We start from the raw sequence: 22,461 nt of genomic DNA on the forward strand, positions 1-22,461 counted from the left end.
CAGCCTGGTCTAGAGTGAGTTCCAGGACAGCCAGAGCTATACAGAGAAACCCTGTCTCGAAAAAACAAACAAACAAAAAAGAATACAACAATGTCTTAAACATTACGGCATAGAACCTGTTACAGATCTATCTAACAATCCTACAGGTCAAGCAACTGGGCCTCTCTACAGACTTTAAAGGAAATGCTCACAGAAAAAGGGGGATATAGAATCTTCCAGAGGTAGATTAAATAATGTTTTACTGACTTCAAATTTTTAAATGTCAATGAAACAGTTAACCCAGCTGCTGAGAGACACTGGTTTATGGGGGAAATGCTGAACTAAAGTGGACTGTTTATATTAAAGGATGCCCTAACCTTAGGATGAAAGGAAGGAAATGTATTATTTTTGAGGAAGAGAGAGATTTTGCATTTTTTTCCATAGGAAAAGAAACCTGTGGATTCCTTCTAAATTGATTAAAATGGGATTTGACAGGGAGAGAGCCCTTAAAGATCCTGAAGTCAGGAACAAGACAGGTGGCTTGTATTGCTGCTCCCTGTACTTGGGAACATCTCCGAGGCTAACTCAAACATGAATAAAATAAATGTCTCCAGACAGAACTTCAGCTATGCATAGCCAACAAATCTTGTTGGCTACAAAATCCTCTGGGCTTATCATACCCATAAACAGAAATTTATATTATAATTTGATTAGACAGTCCAAACTAACTTAGAAAAACAGATGCCTTACTGCTTGAACCGAGAGCAGCGAATCATCTTTGACTGTTCTATGCACACTGCACGTGCTGAACGTCCTATGCTATTACAGAAATAGATGCTACTTGGGAAGACTTTTATGTTTGCAGACCTGTGAAATTAGGACGGCCCTGACAGGATTCACTCTCGGGGTACTGAGAAAGATGCTGAGAAGCTGAGACTACTCCTGCATCCTGCTTGATCCCACCTCCAACTGCCTCAATGCTGTTTCCTCATAAACCTGTATCCAGGACAATTTCTAAGCGGCTAGTGAGGACTTCCAGTACCACACACTGTTCCAGCCAGGACTTCATTTAAGCCCTGAACTTTCTCAGCATGCAGAAGCTGGACAGCAAACGTTACAGCTAGCATCCTTAAGACTAATCAAAATCCTAATTTGCTTAGGGCTCTCCCCCCAAAATGAAAACAACGCTCCAAGGAAGCAGGAAGCAATTGTAAGAGAGTGACACCCATTCCCAAGAGGTGGGGTAGATGGTTTTTGGTCATTCAGTGGATGATGGATTTTTGTTGTCTTTTAAGAGGGATGGTTACAAGTTGTTATGGTCTAGGACAGGGAGGAAACAAAATGTGGGAGGTTAGATTCAGGGATTTTATTTCATTTTTTCTCCATTCTTCTTTCTCTCCTATCTAAAGTTAGGGGGGGAAGTGGGAAGAAAGGATGAAAAAAGGTGGGGAAGGGGATATAGGAAGGATAAATTAAGGGTAATTTGTTTTTATTTGTGATTTTTTTTTCTTTTTTGAAACAAGGTGCAGGGTGTCTCCTTGCATCCCTAGAACTCTATGTAGACCAGGCTGGCCTTGAACTCACAAAGCTTCACTTGTCTCTGTCTCCCAAGTGCTGGGATTAAAGGCATGTGCCACCACTTGGCTAAAGAGTAGCTTATTGAATCTACTTTTAGAACAAAGAACATCAACAAGACAGTATTTTTACATGGGCATAGGCTCTGTAGGTTGATAGATTTAGGATTACAGTTTGCTCACAACATACTATGTATATATGTTTCAACTCTTGTTTAAGGTATTTTAACCCATGTAATGTGAAGTCCTATTCCTTGAAGGCTGCTATTGCAAACTGTTCGGGCTAATTAAAAAAAAAAAAAAATGTGCCGGGCGTGGTGGCGCACGCCTTTAATCCCAGCACTCGGGAGGCAGAGGCAGGCGGATTTCTGAGTTCGAGGCCAGCCTGGTCTACAAAGTGAGTGCCAGGACAGCCAGGGCTACACAGAGAAACCCTGTCTCGAAAAAACAAAAAACAAAAAACAAAAAAAAAAATGTAAGTTAGTATTCAGACAATCAAACTCATGGTCATGTTAGATACTAGCCTAGTTAATTACAGTAAGATGTTTTCAAAGTGGAAGAGATGGTTAATGGCTAGAAATAAGCAATGGTTCCCTATTCAGATAGGCTTTAGCTAGATAGCTGGCCTTCAAAAAATCTCAGAGACCCACAAAAAATGTCATTTAAGGATGTTTAAATAGCAAAAGGCTTTTTGGACAACGAGACAGGTCTGCTCCTGGCAGCATCCTTATACTACTTCAAAGAGGATGAACATCAGGAATCCCTTGACGGAGTCTGCGTCGTATGTGACAAGCTAGCCACTGGCTAAGGAGCTCCCCTCACAGTGCAAATGCTGACAGTATGCGGTCCACACCGGATAAACAAGACGCACGGAAGTCAACTGCCGAGCTTTTCAGTGACAAGGTAGACAAGTAATTCATAATTCATAACTCCTGCATCCTAGAAAAGTCTGTTAGACATTCCGGGCCAGAAGGCTGATGATGATCCTCCAGTGACACAGAAATGTTTGGGGACTGTCCAGGCAGCGAGCTTTTTCTGTCGTTTCTATAGTTTTGGAAGCTGCTTACCTACACTTCCTGCACACTCAGGTAACAGTTATCCTCCTCAGGTCTCTGCTGGGGCTGAAAACTCGATAGTTACAGCCTCACAGTTAACCTGAAGTTGTTAAAGGCTTAGAAAAATGTTTTAAGGTCTAAGAAGACCTTAGGTTGGTAATGCAAGTTATGATAGAAATTGATTTAGGTACAGAACTATGAACACACCTAAACAGGATAGTGACTGCACATTATGAATGTAAATCTTACCTGATAGTTTTCATAATTGATATTATTGTTTACAGTTTATTGCTGAAAGAGAAAAAGCCTTTTATTGGACTAAAAGGGGGAACTAGAGAGAGAATCTCCTGTGTGGAAGCATCACCTGTCAATAAAAAGCTAATTGGCCTATTAGCTTAGGCAGGAAATAGGAGGCAGGAGTTCCAGCAGAGATAGAGGAACCTGGGATAGAGTCAGGCATTGGAAGAGATTGACCCTGAACATGAGACAGACTCATGAAACCAAGAAGAGGTAGCCTGCCATGTGGCACTCATGGAATAGAATAAGCGGGTTAATTAAGTTATGAGCTAGTAATTTTGTCCCAGAGTTGATACTTCAGAAACTGGGATGTGAGTGGAAAGGCCCACAGTTACACCAATCACCCTCTCACACCTAAGTCAATGTATGCTACACCTCTGCTCAAATCCAGAATACAGCTGCCAGAAGCTGTACAGCCACACCTCCTCCCTCTCGACGCCAGTCTGCAGTCCTCTCTCCTGTTCCTCTCCCCCACCCTCCAGACGGGTCCTCTCTTCTGTCCCTCTTCCCCCACCCTCCAGACGGGTCCACTGGAGAGCCTTGAAATATGGCCTTTCCTCTGCAGAAATCGTCCCTCTCCCCTGCTCTAGATGGTTACTAAACTTTCACCCTTTCTAGTCACCTGATCCCTTTAATTACTTCATGGGAGTCAGCATGACCTAACATCACAGTTAAGCTAAACCCCAGTACCCAGCACACTACTGGGCATAGAGCAGGCATTCTGTATTTATTAGATGTAGAGCGCAGTCACTCCCCCAGGAGGTAGTAGAGCATGAAGAGACCCTTTTCCAGATGCTCCAGACAGAAGGGAGAGGATGCTGGATGTTGGACAGATTGCTCAGCAGTTAAGAGCATTTGGATGTGCTTGCAGAGAACCCAGGCTTAATTCCCAGCATCCACATGGTGGCTAACAACCATCTTTAATGCCAGTTCCTGAGCACCTCTTATGGTATCTGTGAGCACCAGGCACTGCACACCATACATATACAAATGTGTGGAACACTCATACACATAAAGTAAAAAAATCTTTTAAAGGAGGGGGGGGAGAAAAAAAGTTTTCCATCTTACCAACTTCTCCCATCACTCGTAATCCCTCTTGATAGTTGGGGCCACCTCTTCGGACAAAGATGGTGACCTCATGCTCCTTCAGGGGACCCTGGTAATCCCGAATCGCTCTCACAATGCCCTAGAGAAAGCCAAAAGGATAGCAGAGATATGTGACTAAGAGGCAGCTGCAAATCTATGTAGAACCGCAACAGACAAATGTACAGCTGCACACAACAAGAACTGCTTCTCACACAGCACAACAGGCCCTATCGGTCAAGGACTATGGACGAACATACAGACAAGCTGAGCGAACTTCACAATTCCAGGCCCAGTGTGTGACCACACAGTAGCCAAGAACCATACCCCTCAAGAGGACTGCCATCCGCAATACTTGCAGATTTCCCTGTTCTGGCTGCAGTCATTGCACTAACATACCTCTTAGTGCAATTAGGCTGGGAGAGTCTATATCAGGGCCCTACACAGGCTTCTCAGTTATGAAGATATGGTCTTCCTTAATGTTGAAAGCCACCTAAGTGATTTAGGTAATAGCTCTTATGATAGTATCCGACCAGTTTGGAAAATGAGAGGCTGCACTTCTCTAAACAGTATGCTGACAATGGACTTGAAGTTTAATTTCTATCACCAAAAGCATGTCATAGGATGTTATACAATTCCTGCTCAATACCTACCAAGGATACTATCTGTTCTACAGGATACTCCCAAGTCAAAGCTACTGAAGTAAGCTCAAGTCAGTGAATCAGGCCCAATAAGGGAGATCTTGTAGCCAGACCTAATGAACCATGGTGGTTCACTTCTTGAGAGCTCAGACTTTCAAAGTGGACGCCATCATCCTGAAGACATAGATGGGATGACCACATGTGGCACGTTTCTTTAAAGCCTCATTGGGCACCACAACATGGAATAACAAACAGCCTTCTGAAAGGCGAGTCTGAAGAGGTGAAATCCGAAACACAGTAGCTATGTCATCATTGTGGACTGAAATCGTGTTTTTCTAAAAGGATGTTCCCAAGGTCCTGCCTCAAGGCCATGCACAGGGACACAGACTCAGAGGACTCTGGCTGGATGAGGTCATCAGAAGCTGTCCTCACCGCAGAAAATTGGTGCTGAGAACAAGGACAATCACGTCCAATCTCTGAGAAGCATTTCTGAGACGAGAGAGCAAGCGTGCAACCTCTCCCTCTGCTGCAGGCAGGAGAGGTGCGTTTTAGCAAACGCTAACTGCAGAGACACACAGCTTCAGATCCATACCTCCTGTCTTCTGCTTTTCTTCCACAAGGACCCTAGGACAGGGTCCAATCTCCCAACACCAAAAGAGAAAGACAGACAGACCCTAGGTCACAAGCCCTTTTGCCAGGTTAAGGCAATGCACAGGCAGGCTCACCTCTGCTATCCCCAACCCATTTTACCACTGCTCACGGCTGGTTACCTTGAAGGTGGCGGCCACATTGGTGAAGTTTGCGATGCTGCCTCCAATGATGAGGATCTTGCCTGGATTGGGAGTGAAAAGCAAACTCAACAACGTTAGAGATATAGAAGACTCGAGCCTGGCCCTAGAAACCCAACTGAGGACGTTCTCGCTCCTCCGAGCCAAGATGCTCTTACTGGAAGGGGCACAGGGAGCGAGCAGGATGATCTCCCCAGAATCCCACCCGGCTTGCTCAAGTGTCCACTACCCACATTATCCAGCGTCGGCCACTCAAACCTGCTCTACCTTCCAGCTGGTACCCAGAAGCCAGTCAGTCTGTCTCTCTCTCTCTCTCTCTCTCTCTCTCTCTCTCTCTCAGGACCTGGTGTGTATAGCCCTGAACACTGGGAATGTGGGGAAGGGACACTGGGCATCACTAAGTCTGGTAAACTCTAAGAATCACTAAACACTGAGTTTACATTCATCACAGCAAAAGCATGCTGCAGCCTTTTCTTCCTCCGGCTCCCTGGTCATATATGAGGTGGATTTCATACACTCTTTGCCCCCATGTGAGAGCCCGAGTGGTGTTGCCAGAGTCCGTTAGCACTGAGAAAAAAAAACCCATCCTGACATTAAGTGCCTGGTCCTATATCACAAAAGATCATGGCCTTGGTGAGCCTAGCACTAATCTTTCATATGCTGTGCTCTCCGGGTGTGTGTACATCCCAGCACTCGGGTCTGTGCCTCACCTTCTGGGTGCTTCTCTCGAGTCATAAGTGAGAGGATGGTCTTTGCATAGTCATAGGTCTGTTGTTCACTGGGGGCACCCGAGTATTCCCCGTAATTCGCCAGTTCATTGACACCTCCAAGATCACAGATGGTGTCACTGCCAGAGAGACACAGAATTCAGTGCTTGGTCAGGGTAGAAGAACGTCAGACCTGTACAGAGTTACCCATCACGCCCACAAGCATGGAAGTCAGCCTGCAGGACTGGCCTCACAGACCTATAACCTTCAACCCCGACTCGAGCCTCTGTTGAAGGTCGATGTGCCCTGAGACTCGCCCAGGCAGAGCACTTTGCCAGCCTCGGGGCACCAAGGTCCTGGACACACAGCGTGGGTAAAATGAACAATGAGCAATGCCTGACACAGCCCAGAGATATAAGAAGATACAAGAACTAGTATGTTGCAAGAGTCCCAGCGGAGCGGGCTGCTGCAGCCGGGGCAGCTGCAGCCAGGGCAGCAGGAGAGCTAGGACCAATCACCACAGCTTCAGAGAAAAAACAGCACATAAAGCTTGGTCCCAATATTTTTTCTAAAAACTGAAAAGGTGCAAATGTTTGTCTAGATATTAAAATGCCGGAGGAGGACAGAGTAAGGTGTTCTCTGACCTCCTGAGGGACGGGAGAGGAGCTTTTACTTTCTAGTGTCCTTCTGTGTTTGTTACGTTTCTCTGAGGCACACATCATCAATGACGAGAACTAAAACCATAAAACGAGGTCACTTTTAACTAGGTGAGATTACAGAAGATGCCGTGCCCAGGGCAGGTGGCCCTAGAGACACTGGAAGCTCTCCAGGATGTGGCTGCTTTCATTGTCCAGTCTGTGCCTGCACCACAGACAGGTGAGAAACGAGGGACCCCCGGCAATCCGCACTGAGTGGGTAACCTGGCTGGCAACCACCTGCACCCCTCCTTCCTGTCACCTGTACACGACGGAGGCGCCACCCCCAGCAACCATGGTCCAGATCCGCCCCTTGGGGTTCAGCAAGGTCAGCTTCAAGCTTGCCCCACTTTTGGCATCCAGGTCTGCAATGTAGGCTTCCTGGGGATCAGAGAACCATGGGTGACCTTTTGAGCACCCTATTCACAAGGTCCCAAACCCCAAGACCACAGCTCTCTCTATCTGAGGGCACATTTAAAGGTTATTCAGTCACTACCGTGGGCCGAAGACTGTGCAAAGCCCCAGGCCTGGGACAGAGTCTGACATTACCTTTAAAGTACCAAAACCACCCTCATCCAGGAAAAAAATTCCTTGCTCCATTTCCTGACACTGAGTCCCGTCCAAATCCAGATCTCACTAGGTCCCACTGCTTCCCTCTCTCTCCACACCAGCTCACCCCATATCCTTGCCCTCTCCCCAGCCCTCGTCCTTCCTCCAGCCTGGCTAGATGATCTCACACAAGGCCTGAGCCTGCTGGGAGGACCTCTCAGAGGACGGGAGTGGGAAAGAGCAATTAAAATTCTCAGCCAGTGGCCAAGAGAAGAACCTTCGCATCAGGGTTGGGAAGAGCCACTTGGGATGATCAAGAAGCAACAAATCAAGTCAGAAGCCCAGGGAGGCAGACTGAGAGCTCTGTCTAAAAGGGTTTCTGGCCAGGATTCAGAGACTTGGCTGATTTCCACCCCGACCCCCAACCTCACTGGGGTTTTAAGAAAATTAAATGGTTCTCCGTCTTTCCTTTCCTGCCAAATACAGAGCCAAGAAGGGGACCAAATGATCATCTAGAATTAGTCACTGTCTCCTAGGCCCTATCACACACACACACACACACACACACACACACACACACACACCCCATCTCCTTCCTAACACTGCCTTACCTCGGGGTACGCCTCACGCCCAAAGGGGGGAGGGAACTCTATATCACCCCACTTGACTTTACAGATGTAGTCAGCCGTGGCATCCACCTTGGCCGCCAAGTCAAGGATGTAGACACCATCTTTGGTCACCACTAGGAGAAAAGTCAAAATAGTGTCAGATACCAACTCTAAGGTGAGGCAACCATCAGCCTCCCAAGCATCCGTGCACTCCGCCAGGTGCACTCTCTCTCACACACACAGAACAACCGTAAATCACAATATGGCCCTTATGGAGACACAGTCTGCCCTAGCACAAGGAAAAGCCTCTCAGAGCATTGCCCACTCATGGCCTTCTGAGAACAGGGCAGAGGAGACGGGTTTATTGCCATAACAAGTTTTGGACATCTGTATAAAATGCCATACTCCTTGCTTTAAATACTCAAGCACCAGCCTACCCATAGCCCTGACATAAAAAAAAAAAAAAAAAAAAAAGCCGGGGGGGGGGGCGCACACCTTTAATCCCAGCACTTGGGAGGCAGAAGCAGGCGGATTTCTGAGTTCGAGGCCAGCCTGGTCTACAAAGATAGTTCCAGGACAGCCCAGGGCTACACAGAGAAACCCTGTCTCGAAAAGCCAAACCAAACCAACCAACCAAACAAACAAACAAAAAAAACCAAAACAAACAAACAAAACCATCCCTGTTTTCTGTAGTTAGTAATACATGGGAGAGGCCATAGGTTTAAAGGTACCTGCCTCAAAGTCTGAATTCCCATATGGTAGGAGCAGAGACCAGACTCTCATAGGCTGTCCTCTCAGTTCCACAGGTATGTGCAGTACACACACGAACTCGAGTGTGCATGCACACATACACACAGAGGGTAAATAAACAAACGTGTGTATGTGTATATGTGTGTGTGTGTATGTGTGTGTGTGTGTGTATGTGTGTGTGTGTATATATATTAAAAAAATACTAAGTAGGGGATAAGATGTGGCTCGGCAGTTAACAGAGCTTGCTGTTCTTCTACAGGACATAAATTCAAGTTCCAAAACCCATGTGGGGCACCTCACAACTGTTTGTAACTCCAGCCGTCAGACATACCTTTCTGGCCACCACAGATACACATGGCATACACAGATACATAGACATAAATTTAAATTTTTCTAAACATTTAAAATTAATTTAAAGAAATAAAACTGTTGAAGTGGGTATGGAAGCCCTGGAGAATCAGGAGGACAGAAGTCCAAGGTCATGCTCAGCTATATAGCGAATGAGTTTGAGGCTAGGGTGGACTAAACTTGACCCCACCTCAAAACAACAACAAAATCCAAAGCAACAACGAAAAAAGCCTGTTGATCTAGGTTTGGTGTGCAAACCCAAGTAGCGCCACAACACCACACCCCTCTCACGAAGCTCAACCTCCAGAAGCCCTAGGTGTGTCCATCTCGGCTTTAGTGGTCTGGCTAAGGAAGTCTCCGGTTTGGTGCAAGGTACCCACCCCAGTTGCTCTGGGCCCCCGGCTGGCACCTTCATCTGCAATACCTCACTGAACATCCTGATTTCCCTCCAGGCCATTTAGCTAATTAAGTTAGCACACAGCCATCTGGCCCATGCCGGAGCTGCGTTCTCAGCTGAAATTTGGTCATTCCTCCCTTCCTGGACTTTGCCCTGAGAGGCCTAGCCAGAATCTGCCAGGCCATCTGCCTCCTTCACAGCTTGAGAGCCTGCAACCAGCATCTCTTGGTGTTAGTAGTAGTAAATGATTGACCAATACCCAAGAGAGAGGCCTCCGGATCCCAGGAGGATCAGACCAGAGCCTGGGAAGACAGGGACCAAAAGCCAAGGACTTCCCCCTAGAGCAGGACAAATGAAGGCCAAAGAAAGAAGCTGGAGTTGGTTAAGATATGAATAAATTGGGCTGGAGAGATGGCTCAGAGGTTAAGAGCACTGACTGCTCTTCCAGAAGTCCTGAGTTGGATTCCCAGCGACCACACAGTGGCTCACAACCATCTGTAATGGGATCCGATGCCCTCTTCTGGTGTGTGTCTGAAGACGGCTGCAATGTACTCATATACATAAAATTAAATAAATGATTCAAAAAATTCTTTAAAAAAAGATATGAATAAATTACAGTCTGGATACTCAGAAGCAGGAGGTGACACTGGAGACCACTCCTTATAGGGACACCCTGGGTACCCACTAAAGTTCTGTACTGCCTTCTGGCACCAGAGCCCAGGCTCTCTGAACACCAAGGCCAGAGTTACTGTAGGCATGGGGGCCCATCCCCATCCCATTGCAGCAAACGAAGCGTGTTACCAAGGGGGTTGATCTCAAGGTAGGTGAAGTACAGATCCTCGTAGAAATTGAATAGACCAGAGATGAAGCTGGCCAGGACTCTAGGGGGGAGAGGGAAAGAAGGCCAGTTAACTCGTCAGTACAGGACTGGGCACCCCACTCCCATTCCCACCCCCTGGCCTCCAGCAGGCTGACTGTTGCTGACAGCCCAGCCTCATGTCTCCACTCCTGACCCTTTGGCCCCCACTGTCCAACCCTGCCAACCCTGTGCCCTGGGCTGTCATTCTTCAAACACTGAGATGGAAAGAAGCTGTCAAGCTCAGAGCCAGAGAAGGCACCAGCCAGACAGGGGCAAGGAGGTGAGGGATGAGGCTGGCATACTGCACATTGATTGCAAGCCCGCACCCTCCCCCCACATGTGGCTCCCAAGCAGGGAGGCCCACTCTGCTTTCTCTCTCCTGTACCCAGAGCCCAGTGCACTGGTCTCCCGTGTCACACTGGACTTCTTGTCCCCATTTGTGCCCACGCCGTTCCCTCTCAGAACTCAACTCTTTCTTGTCCTCAGGTGCATGGACCAACAGGTGTCTCTTAATGTCCTCGGTATTCAGCTTTTCGTCCACACCCACAAGCAGCTTCTGGGCTTTGGCATCCACATCACCTACATCCACACCCCCTTCGTGGTGGAACAGGACGTAGTCTCCTTCCCGGGTAGCATAGATGCACACATAGAACTCCTCCGCCTTGCAAGTAAAGACAGCGTGAAGCTGGTAAGGGTGCCCAACTGGCAGGGGGGTCAGAAGGCCTCATCCAGGAGTGGGACCACCCAAGCCCTATAGTCTGATTTCTAAACCCTAACACAAAGCATTCACCCCAAGGAGATCTGTGTGCTACCTTCTGCTAGGCGACAAGCAAAGACAGGCCTCAACCTCCTTAGCTGGCTCAGTGTGGTCCCACCCTGGAATGGGTTCTACCTTCAAGTTCTCATCCCAACAATAGGAGGTCCCTCTGTTACCTGCTCTAGCTGTTTTGCTGCAAACTAAGCCTTCCCTTCATCTCTGGACTCCTTGCCCATAATTTCCTCCAGGCCTTTGCCGGAGCTTTTGGGTACCCTGGTACCCTTGGCTTCTCCCCTTGGCACCTTAACCTCTCCTTTCAACATTTTTGGAGGATGATCACAAAGCTGCAGGAAAAAGAAGATCCAGTTTGGCACTGCCTCACATACCTGACTGTGGGGGACGAAGGGTTCAATGAGAAAGTTCTTGAGGAAGCCTTTGGCCTTGCCGACCTAAGGAGGAATTATGGGAGATGCCGCTTAGATGTGTGGTACATTCTTCACAAAGGCAAGGCTCAAACACTACCACGGGACAGGGTGACTTCTCCACAAGTCAGGACGGTGGGGTCACAGATGAACTTAAGGAGTTCTCAGGGGACTCCCTCTTTACATGAATACTTTTACTCATGTCTGGGGAGGGGGACAGGAATGTACACATGCCGCATCAAGGAGTGCAGACCTGTGGCTAACTCAGGATGGTTCTCTCCCTCCACCCTGTGGATCTCAAGGATCAAACACAGGCCATGAGGCCTGGTGACAAGCACCCTGCCCACTGATCAATCCCACTGGCCCAGGCAGTCAAGCAGGGAGATGGGAACTTGGGTTTGATGGTGATAGCACACTACTTTGCTCTGGGGTAGGCCTTGCGACTCAGCCTGAGGACATGAGTCTAGGCCTGAGAGGTAGGGAGAGGAGAGCAAAGGTTGATCAGGTAAAATTGTTCCTCCTGTGTTTCCTGGCTGAAGACAACAGGCCTGCAGAGCTAATCAGCTTGAGTGGGTCCCTGGCGGCAGCAAAGGCGAGACAGCCCTCATCCCGAGCCCCCCGCCTGCTTCCCGCCCGCCGTGCGTCACTGCTGAGTCAGGGACCAGACAGTGATCCATCAGAGGTAATGAGCCGCTCCAGCCAGGTCTGACAGTGCTGCCAAGCTCAGATGTCCGTGACATCTCCCTCCCATCCGTTTGCTCGGAGGAGAGCCTGTGCTCCCTGAGGACACCGTTCAGTACCCAGCCCTACCACCCTCTCCCCGGGAGCCTGGAACCCAAAGGTCAGATTTCTCCATCCCCGGACTCACAGCTTCAAAGATCCGTCTTTACCCACAAGGACCGGAGACTAAGAAACAAACAGTAGGAGCGGCTTTGAGGAAGGCCGACAGGGAGGGAAGTGGCTAATGCCACCTCCCAGGGCAGCCATAGAAAAAGAACAGCTCATCTCTGACCCATGCCTTTCCCAGACAAGCACCAGTATCTGCAGAATTCTGTGCCAAGCAGATAGAAAGAAACACATCCTTCCCGGGCTAGGCCAAGCTACCCCAGCTCTTCTCCACCTCCCTTGGAGAGTGAGAAAGAGAAGAAACAGCTCTACCTCAGAGCATAGCTTAGCCTTCCTAAGCCGCATTTCATCTTAGCTCTCATACTCATAGTTGAGGATAGTGACAGAGCCGGGAGAACTGAATTTAGTCTTCTGCATTAATAACTGTCTCCATCCACGGCTCCCCAGCCGATGTATCTTTCTTTCCTAAGAATTATGCAGTTCTGCTTTTTGTCTTGGTTTAGTCTACCCTCCTGGTAACATGTTACCCAGAGAGCAAGCAGTTCTCAGCATAAGTACAAGTCCTAGCTCCATGTTGGTGGTCACAGCTTCTAGCTCCTTAATTGTTCTGTAGGGCATCTTATCTGTATCAGTGGATTGATCTTCTGAGGAAGGCGCTGGGAATGACCAGCAAGACTGGGCTGCAGCCAGGGCAATCCACACGCCATCTTTTTTCTCTGCTGCTATGTGATTTGGTTAGGTTATGAGCCACATGTTGGTTTATCTAGAGGTCACCATGTTGTTTGTTACCATCCCGACCTCCCCCATCACTACACCAAGACTCACGGTGGCTTCATGTCCCAGGCGAGGTTTTAGCCAGGATTTGACTCCATCCAGAGAGAGGTTGACTCCAACGAGGCCAAGCTTTCCTCGACGTTTGATTAACTGGTCTGGCTTGACAACCAAGCTCTGCAATGAAAGGGGTCGAGGAAGGAAAAGGGAATGTAAGGAGTGAAGTTGTATGGCTTTGATCGCCCTACTTCTAGATCCAACTCACATGTATCCAGCAGGGCCACTTTCCTGCCCAGAAGCCTTCCTTGACTACCCCAGCAGCCAGGATGAGCCTGGCAGGGTCGACACTCCCGAGATATCTGCTGAATGAGCAATCTCTTCCTTTCTCCATGTGAGGAATTAACTGCATCGTCCAACCACGTTTAAAACATGGACCAGTCCTTGTGGCCCAAGACTTAGGACTTTCGGAGACAATCTGACAAACCCCATCCCTGTTTAAACCCTAACCACAACAGGCCAGGCAAATCAGTCCCTAGCTTCAGTACCGGGAAATTTACTACCATCCCAGCCGCCTTGGAAAGGAAAAAACCTAAACATCCTAAGGCCTTGTCTGGGCCTGCCACAGAAGTCTAAGGGCTTCCCAAAGCCACCCCAAAGACGCATAAAGGGATCTTAAGCGTGTCTCCTCCACGTTGGTCTCCCCCATGCTTAGCCATCAGCCATTTTCACAAAGTACAAGGTCCCACTTCTTTATTTATTCGTTCTTATGTGTAGGCGTGCTTTGCCTACATGTATGCGGGAGAGGACATCAGATCACCTGGAAACGGAGTTACGGATGGTTGTGTGCTGCCAAGTGGAAGCTGGAGTCACACCCATGTTCTCTACAAGAAGAATGCCTGATCCTAACCACTGAGCCACCTCTCTAGACTCAAGGGCCCACTTCTTAGATGTCCTGAGATGTTCCACTTTGGAGGACGGAAGTATAATAAGCCTTTGTTTGTTTGTTTTTGTTTGTTTTCTTTTCTTTTCTTTTTTTTTTTAAAGATTGATTGATTGATTTATTTACTATATGTAAGTACACTGTCGCTGTCTTCAGACACTCCAGAAGAGGGAGTCAGATCTCATTACGGATGGTTGTGAGCCACCATGTGGTTTCTGGGATTTGAACTCAGGACCTTCGGAAGAAGGGTGCTCTTAAGGTGCTCTTAACCACTGAGCCATCTCTCCAGCCCTTGTTTTGTTTTCAAGAAAGGGTTTCTCTGTGTAATATTCCTGACTGTCATAGAACTCACTTTGTAGACCTTCAACTCAGAGATCCTCCTGCCTCTGCCTCCTGTGTTGTGATTAAAGGCGCCACCATGCCAGACATAAGTGATTTTTTTTTTAACTGAGCCTTTACCAACTGCTGGACAGCACACTAAATGCTTCCTGGATGTTCCTGCTAATCCTTATAGCTCATAAAGCGTTATCCCTATTTGACAGATGGGGAACCTAACTCAAGAGACGTGAAATGGTTTGCCTCAGGCCACACGGTTCATAAATGGAGAGGTGTGATTTGGATACCAGCCTGTCTGGTTCCAGAGGAAGGGCCCAGAGCAAACGCAAGACCCTGCTTGGCCAGCTGTAGCAGACACAGAGGCAAGTATGCAATCATGGCGCTCCTTGGGACACCTCCAACAAAGCAAATGCTTTCCCCTCCTCAGAGCCTGAGCTGGACAGAAGGGCTCAGGGCGCAGGCTGAGCTTACCTGGCTGAGCAGCCACGGGTGGTCCTGCAGCAGATGGGCCCAGTCTGTGTCGGGAGTCACCCGGGCGTACTTGAACCGGTTCTGGATGGCCGAGGTGGTGCAGATGTACTTGTACAGGAGTTCTTTGCCGGTCTGCTCTGAAATTGCCTTGGCTGACATGGCTGCAGAGGGACCTGGTTTACCTACGAGGGGAAGAGGACCTGCCTGGTCAGTCTGGGCAGGAAGGTCAAAGCACTATCTTCCCCAACAGGCTGGATCTACTCCCAGCTGCCCCCCAAACAATAAAACTAGATCCTGGCTTTTCTCAAGAGAAAGAAAAAGGGCCACCCTGGCAGGAGGGGATGGGAGGTGTCCCCAAAGCAGCGTCGTTGACAGCTGCACAGATCTAGCTCTAGAGGTGAGGAAATTGTAACAATTATGAAGGTAGCACCAGATACAGTAGTGTCTTCCCTCACCTGGGAGGGAGAGGGGGTAGGATCACAAGGTCAAGGCCAGCCTGGGCCATATGACCTCCCGTCTCAAAAGGAGAAAGAAAGAGAAAGAGGGAGGGAAGGAGAGAAGAAAGGAGAACAAGCAATAACAACAACAGAAACCTGCAAAGTTCTTCTGAAACTCTTGGATTGACCTTAACCTTGTCTCTACTCCCTCTGGGCAAACTAGCTGGCCACAACCACCTTCAGTCCAGAGTAAAAGGCAGATCAAAGGGGAAGCTAGGAAAGAACTCCAAGAGTCAGATCCAAATGTGAATACTGTTCTATGAGATGGGCCCGGACACACTGAACTATTCTTTATGTCCTATGACCTGTGAAGAACACTGCTGGCCTTGCTTTCTTCCTAGGTTGCATCCCCCTCCCAGCCTGACTCACATATATCCCCTGTTCCCTAATAGAGTACAGGCCCTGGTGGGGTAAGAGGAAGGAAAGAGTTACCTCAAAGCTCCTTTCTACTAGGACACTAGACTCCCACCTCCAAGTACAGAGCAGGCCCAGGGCAGGAAACTATGACCTACAGATCATCCCATCCACCCCACTGAGTCATCCGAGCTGTCAGCTTGGAGCAAAACCCTCTAAGCAAAACAGAGGTCTCTCTGGGGACCCCCTGTACTAGTCATTCCTTAACTGAGCCAGGACTAGGGAGAAGGCAGAAGCTATCTTCGGAGCTGCGAGCATAGCTCATTGGCAGAGTGCTTGCCCAACACGCATAAGGCCCTGGGGTTTGCTCCCCAGCACTGCAAGAAATAACTTACCTCATGGGAACGCATCAAGTCCACTAAGAGGCATAATCCCACTTCTCAAAATTCAGAGGGAGGGCGTGAACTTGCCTAAGAAGGCGGACTCACCAGTTAGGACTCGGGTCCTAACACATTTACAACTGAGTCTCTAGGAAACAGCTACTGCAGCCTAAGAGAAAGACCATTTCTCCCAAGACTGACTGGGCCCCCTTCGACTCAGTTAGAGTCTATAAGGAGAATTTTCTCGTCCTTCCTGCCAGACACACCCACTCCACCCCAGAGCAGCTTGTGGAGAGCACTGAGAAGAGATGGAAAAAGGAAACACAGTCCTGCCAAGTGCCTGCCTGGACCAAGACAAGCTGCCCCTGCGTCTCCTAAAGGGCCGGAATGGAAGCTGTAGCATTTGCTCAAGAGAAAAAGTCAAGTCCTTGTGAGGAGGGGAAGCTAGGAGCTGACACACCCAGGAAGGTTAGTATCCTTTCCTAGCCCAGGGAAGACAAGAGTCACAGGGTCACACTCAACTCCTCTGCCAACAGGCCACGCTGGAGAGACTTCAGATGCTAGTCCTGGCTGGGCTGCCTCCCCTATCTCTAATGCACCACAATGGGCACACTCAGCTTGGGGCCGGGTTCAAAGTAGGTAGCTGGAAAGGGGCTTCGCCTGGGATGGCTTGGAACTCCTTAATTTGTTTCTGAAGGAGACGCCCCAACCAGCCCCACTGCCCCAGAGTCCTCCACCCCCACCCACTCCAGTTCCATTTCCCAACCTTCTTGACTCAGACCAGAAAAACTGGTCCTGAAATCCGAATGGGCACACCCACCCCTACCCACCTCCCAAACAGAATGCAGCCCAGGGCACCTTAATCAGAAAGAGGAGGGGGCGGCACTGACCACTTCCAGCCACTCATACACCTTCAACAAACAAAATCACACACTTCAGAAAAAAGGAAGCCCCTGGGCCAAGCCTATGCCTCCGCATAAGCCAGTTGACAGAAGACTGACTACAGTCCCCAGAATTTAGTACCTCCCAAAACAGACCCAAGACCCAACTAAGGGAAGGATGGAGGAAACAACACAACCTTAGGCAACTGAAGGAAATCACAATTTTCTTAAGTCTCAGATCACCATGAGATGGGTGGAGGGGTGTCTCTGGTCAGGAGGAAAAAAAAAAAAATAGGGAGATGATACAGGAACAGTTTGCCAGTTTACCAAAACAAGATGTGCCACCAGAGCACTGTGGCTTGGCTGGAAAGGCTGAGACAAAGGACTCTTAGACTAACTGGAGGAAGGGCCTGGCCTCTCAGCAGGGCAGCTCATACATCCCCGGGAGGCCCCAGGAGAGATCAATCAAAACTTCACTCATCAAATCCCTGCTCTCAACAGCAATGGATCGGTGAGGTTCTTTCAGAATCTAAAAAGCCTGAAAACCGTGAGGGAAGTATGCGCTTACTCAAACATGTGAAAACTTCCGTTATTAGGAACAATGTGACAAAAGTACATCAGAATCCGGGATTGGAGAACTCCCCCCTCCCCCCCACACACACCCCAAAGCCTTTCTCAGCTGCTGATCATGCTGTCAAATTTGTGATGGATGGTTTCACAGCAGAGCTGAGAGCCCACTCCCCCATCGAACTGTTTACCTGGTAACAATAACCTGCAAACTCTTAGTGGGAACCATGCCCAAGAAGCCAACCCGCACACGCACCTAAACACTTACATATATGGACACACACACTCACATTCTCTCTGTCTTTGTCTGTCTCTCTCTCTCCAAGAAAGGGAGCTTTTGAATTGAATGGGCTATTTTCTACAGTGACTGACCGAGGACTGAATCCACTCACTGAGGCTCCAGGAGCAGCCCAGAGGGAAGGGTGAATGAATGAGGCCTGCTTTTTAAGAAGACTCCTCTGGGGCTGGTGAGATGGCTCAGTGGGTAAGAGCACCCGACTGCTCTTCCGAANGTCCAGAGTTCAAATCCCAGCAACCACATGGTGGCTCACAACCACCTGAAATGAGATCTGACACCCTCTTCTGGTGTGTCTGAAGACAGCTACAGTGTACTTACATATAATAAATAAATAAATCTTAAAAAAAAAAAAAAAAAAAAGACTCCTCTGGGACCCAGCGAGGATGTTTCTTAGGGTCGACAAAACACTCTCACTTTAAGGGCTGGGGAGGGGGAGGGGATGACAAGCAAGCAATCCCCTATAGCAAAGGAACGGGCAGAATTCTTCCGAGTATTCCCTGCAGCAGCAGACAGTGTCTAAATGGAGATTAAAAACAGCAGCTACTCTGTCTTCAAGGCCTCCTTTTACTGCCCCCCCCCCCGTAGTGGGGAGCGTTTAAGCAGCTTTCGAAGAGGTGGAAATGATCTTTCCAGGGCAGTTATCTCTCGATAGTAAAGAAACCCGAAATGCTGAGCAAAGTTAAAGCGGGGACAGACAGGGTGGGCTGGCAGACTAAAGTGCCTTATGCTGTCCTTTCCAAAATTATGTCAGGAGGGATCCCTCATGGCAGAATTTCAAGACTGAAGAAAGCAGCAGGCTTTGGGGACCGGACCTCTGCCAGGCCTGACAGGAGGTAGAGGTAGGTAGCATCCTTTGCACACACGCGCGCCCGCGCACATACACACACCCTAGGAACTTGTCTCATCCAGACTCCTGAGCACTCCGACCATCTGTTGTTTGGGGGCTACACCAGTAGGGAGCTCCTTAGCAGGGAGAGCCCATTCAGCGCCGTCGCTCCGGAGCCAAGTCCTCGCAGCAAGGCCTCAGGCACTCTGAAGCAGCACGACCCCGCGTGGCCAGGGCCCGCTCCCTACACTTCGACATAGAGCTTAAAGGATTCACCACAGAACTAACAGGACAGGCCTGCTTGAGCAGCGGCCGGCGTGGAGAGAGTTGCCACCGCCATCTCTACTACCCGCCCCGGCATCCGGTGGGGAACCCGAATGGGGCCCAAAAAAGTGTCCCAAAAAAGCCCGACTAGACTCGAGAGCTAGCCCTGGGTGGAGCTGAGAAGCAGCAGGACGCGCAAAGGCAATCTGGAGGAGGGAGGAGAAGTAAGGTCGGTGGCAAGCAATGTGCAAACTCCCGGGAACTAGAATAGGATTGGGAGGGTGTAGACACGCGGCCCGCGGCTGGGGAGAAGACTGCTATAAAGCTGAGAGCCGCACAAAACTTCCGAGCAGGTGCAGGGAGCGCGCGGGAGCGCCCAGCCAGCGAGCCCGGAGGTGGTTCCGGGTTGGGGGAGGGAAGCAGGAAGCTTAGTGGGTACTGGGGGGTCGCACCCGTGCCTAGGACTGCGGTACTCACCTCTTCGAGAAAGCCTGAGTGTGGCTCTCTGTCCGTAAGCACCAGCTCACCCCAACTCTTCGGATCGCTCCAGCCGCCTGCAGCAGCCGGGGATCCGGCTTTTGTCCCGGCCCAAGCGGGCTCCTCCCCGCCCCCCATCAGCTCACAGGCTAAGCAGCCCGGCGATTGGTTACACGCGTTCCCTAGCCTGAGCTCTAGGCTCCTCCCCATTCGCTACTGTGGTGGCCCCGCCCTCAGGCCTGACCTGGGGCTGATGGGACTTGTAGTCCTGGACGTGGGCGGGGCCGTGGGCGGGGCCTAGGATGGGGAGATGGGCCGGGCGGCTCTAGGAGGAGAACCTACGAGGCTGGGGGCTGTGGCCTGATCGTTTCAGGGGCTGGGCCGGCCAGCCGCCGGGTTGGGTAGCTGAGGGAGGGGGTTGTTGGCCCAAAAGGCTGTAGCACTTCTCCCTGGACCTGGCGTCCTCTTCCTCCCTCCCAGGAGAGCAACTGACATTCTTATCCTAGGCTCTTGTAAGCCGCCACACCAAACCCAGTGCGTTAGACCTGCTTTTGAAAAGCTACATCTGCTTTCCTTTCACACATGTCGCCTCTCCGCTCCTGGAACCCTCCCCAGGGAAGTTACTAGAGCCAGACTACACGACCACGCTACACAATCAGACTGTCCGACCTAGGACATAGATTGGAGGAAGGGGTAAACTAGTAAGGCCAGAAGGACGCCAGTCCCAACGCGAGTCCTCTTACAGGCTCACCTGAGCGCGGATCTGGGCGGAGCTGATCATTTATCTGAGATTAAAACCTAGGACTGGGGCCATCCCTGCCCAACCTCTTGCTCCCTCCCCCAACTCAAACTAAGACACCGAAAGCAATGAACAACCTCCTCTTTTCTGTTACTTGTGAAAGATAGAACATATTTTCCAAACCCAAAACTGGAGCGCCCAGTCTAACAGGTACCCGAGAACTTCTGGGGCAGAATAGATAAATCAGAAGGTCCTGGAAATCAGGAATTCACTGCTTCCCTGGAGTGGAAGCCTCTCTTGCTTGTCCCCTAGTCCCAGTATGTCTTCCAGATGGACCCAGAAACTAACAATTTTCCAGCTCTAGGAAGGAGGCCAGAATCATCCTTTAATCAGCTCAGGTGATGCATCAGCCCAGGGTGCAGAGAATCTGCATGGCTGTGGCCCTGGCAAAAACCCTGGGTCAAAAGCTCCCTGCAACAATGTTGCAACACTCTCCTGGGCAAACACTTTCCCAAGGCCCCCCACTCCCAGGCCCTTTTCTGCCAGTCTTTGGATGGCTGAACTTGTAACACCCATTCTTGACCAGCGTGTGCTCCTTGATGACGTCTTTTTTTTTTTTTTTTTTTTTTTTTTTTTTGGTCCCTTCCCTCATACTCATTCTTTAGAAATAACAGTTTAGAGTGCCCCTTGCTCCTGCAGTTGAGGGAGAGGCCTAGAACCTACCCAAATCTCTGTGAGTGATCACTTCTCCCCAAGTAAATAAATATCATCTCTGAAGTTGCTCAAATTCAGGCCCTGGAGCACAGCAATTCAGAGTTTTTATTAAAGTCTGTTTGTTTTCTGTTTGCGACAGAGTAACATGTAGCCCAGGTTGTTCTTAAACTTGTTGTTTAAATAGAGAACAACCTTGAATGTCTATCCTCCTCCTGTCTCAGCTTCCCAAATGCTGGAATAAGTCGTGGACCCTTGGGACTAGCTAGTCTTCACCTGCTAGCCAAAAGACTGTAGTTAATGTGAATTACCTGTGGGGTGTCCTAGAAAAATGGCTAAGCAGGTAAATGACTTGCTATGCAAAGATGATGCGAGTTCCATCGCCAAAACCACATAACAGCAATTAAAGAAAAATGGCTCCACAAAACTGCCCTCTGAACTCCACACACATACACTGTAGTACCTGTGGCCCCTACATATACACAATAATAGCTTTTTTTTTTAATAGGCAGGTAGATCTCTATGAGTTTCACACAGCCTGGTCTACAACACAACTATCCCTTTGGTTAGAAAGAATAACCTTTAGTCCAGCATGGTGGCACACACCTTTAGTCCCACCACTTGGGAGGCAGGTATATCTCTGTGTGTTCAAGGCCAGCCTGGTCTACAAAGCAGGTGCCAAGATAGCCTGGGTTATACACAGGGGGAAAAAAAAACACACAAAACAAAAAAAAAGAAAGAAAAGGGAATTTCCAGCAGAATGTGGTAAGGCAGTGTTCTCAGCCTTCCTAACACTGCGACCCGTTAATACAGTTCTTCATGTTGTGCTGACCCCAACCATAAAATTATTATTTTGTTGCTACTTCATAGCTGTAATTTTGCTACTGTTATGAATCATAATTTAAATACCTTATATGCAAGCTATCTGATATGCAACTCCTGTGAAAGAGTCATTCAAAGCCCCCCTAAAGGGTCCCCACTCACAGAGGGAGAACGGCTATGGGAAGGGAACCCAATACTCTCAGCATTCAGGAGCCTCAGGAAGGATGATCAGGAGTTTGAGGGAAACCTTAGCTATACAATAAGATTTTCTCCAAGCAAAACAAAACACTGGAGCTAGAGAGATGGCTCAGCAGTTACAAGCTCTTGATGCTGGTCTTCCAGGACTCAGGTTCAAGTCCCACCACCCCACATGGCAGCTCAAACCTTCCATAACTCTAATTCTAGGAGATATGATGCCCTCTTCTGGCCTCTGCAAGCACCAGGCACACACATGGCACAGATGAACATGCAGGCAAAACACTAATAAACATAATTTAAAAAGAAAAAGAAAAAAAGGACACTCAGCCTGTGTGGTGGTGGTGTATGCCTTTAATTCCAGCACTTGGAAGGCAAAGGCAGAAGGATCTCTAAGTTCAAGGCCAGCTTGGTCTACAGAGTGAGTTCCAGGACAGCAAAGGCTACACAAAGAAATCCTGTCTTGAAAAACAAACAAACAGGGGCTGGTGAGATGGCTCAGTGGGTAAGAGCACCCGACTGCTCTTCCGAAGGTCCAGAGTTCAAATCCCAGCAACCACATGGTGGCTCACAACCA

General features: G+C 49.2%; 1 protein-coding gene across 2 annotated transcripts in view; it reads right to left on the minus strand.

The window, feature by feature from the left end:
- Acly (ATP citrate lyase) overlaps positions 1 to 19,623 on the minus strand; it is a 51,987-nt gene extending 32,364 nt beyond the window's left edge. For both annotated transcript variants that reach the window (XM_021175584.1, XM_021175583.1), the window contains exons 1-11: positions 19,418 to 19,623; positions 14,874 to 15,055; positions 13,181 to 13,303; positions 11,474 to 11,536; positions 10,801 to 10,991; positions 10,273 to 10,352; positions 7,980 to 8,110; positions 7,082 to 7,200; positions 6,128 to 6,264; positions 5,400 to 5,461; positions 3,974 to 4,091 (exon numbers count right to left, since the gene is read on the minus strand). In XM_021175584.1, coding sequence (XP_021031243.1) covers positions 3,974 to 4,091; positions 5,400 to 5,461; positions 6,128 to 6,264; positions 7,082 to 7,200; positions 7,980 to 8,110; positions 10,273 to 10,352; positions 10,801 to 10,991; positions 11,474 to 11,536; positions 13,181 to 13,303; positions 14,874 to 15,032 — 1,183 coding nt within the window. In that variant the 5' untranslated portion in view covers positions 15,033 to 15,055; positions 19,418 to 19,623. The remainder of the gene's footprint in view (positions 1 to 3,973; positions 4,092 to 5,399; positions 5,462 to 6,127; positions 6,265 to 7,081; positions 7,201 to 7,979; positions 8,111 to 10,272; positions 10,353 to 10,800; positions 10,992 to 11,473; positions 11,537 to 13,180; positions 13,304 to 14,873; positions 15,056 to 19,417) is intronic.
- Between the last annotated feature and the right edge of the window lie 2,838 nt (positions 19,624 to 22,461).

This window comes from Mus caroli, chromosome 11, assembly GCF_900094665.2.
Source record: "Mus caroli chromosome 11, CAROLI_EIJ_v1.1, whole genome shotgun sequence".
NCBI classification, from domain to species: domain Eukaryota; kingdom Metazoa; phylum Chordata; class Mammalia; order Rodentia; family Muridae; genus Mus; species Mus caroli.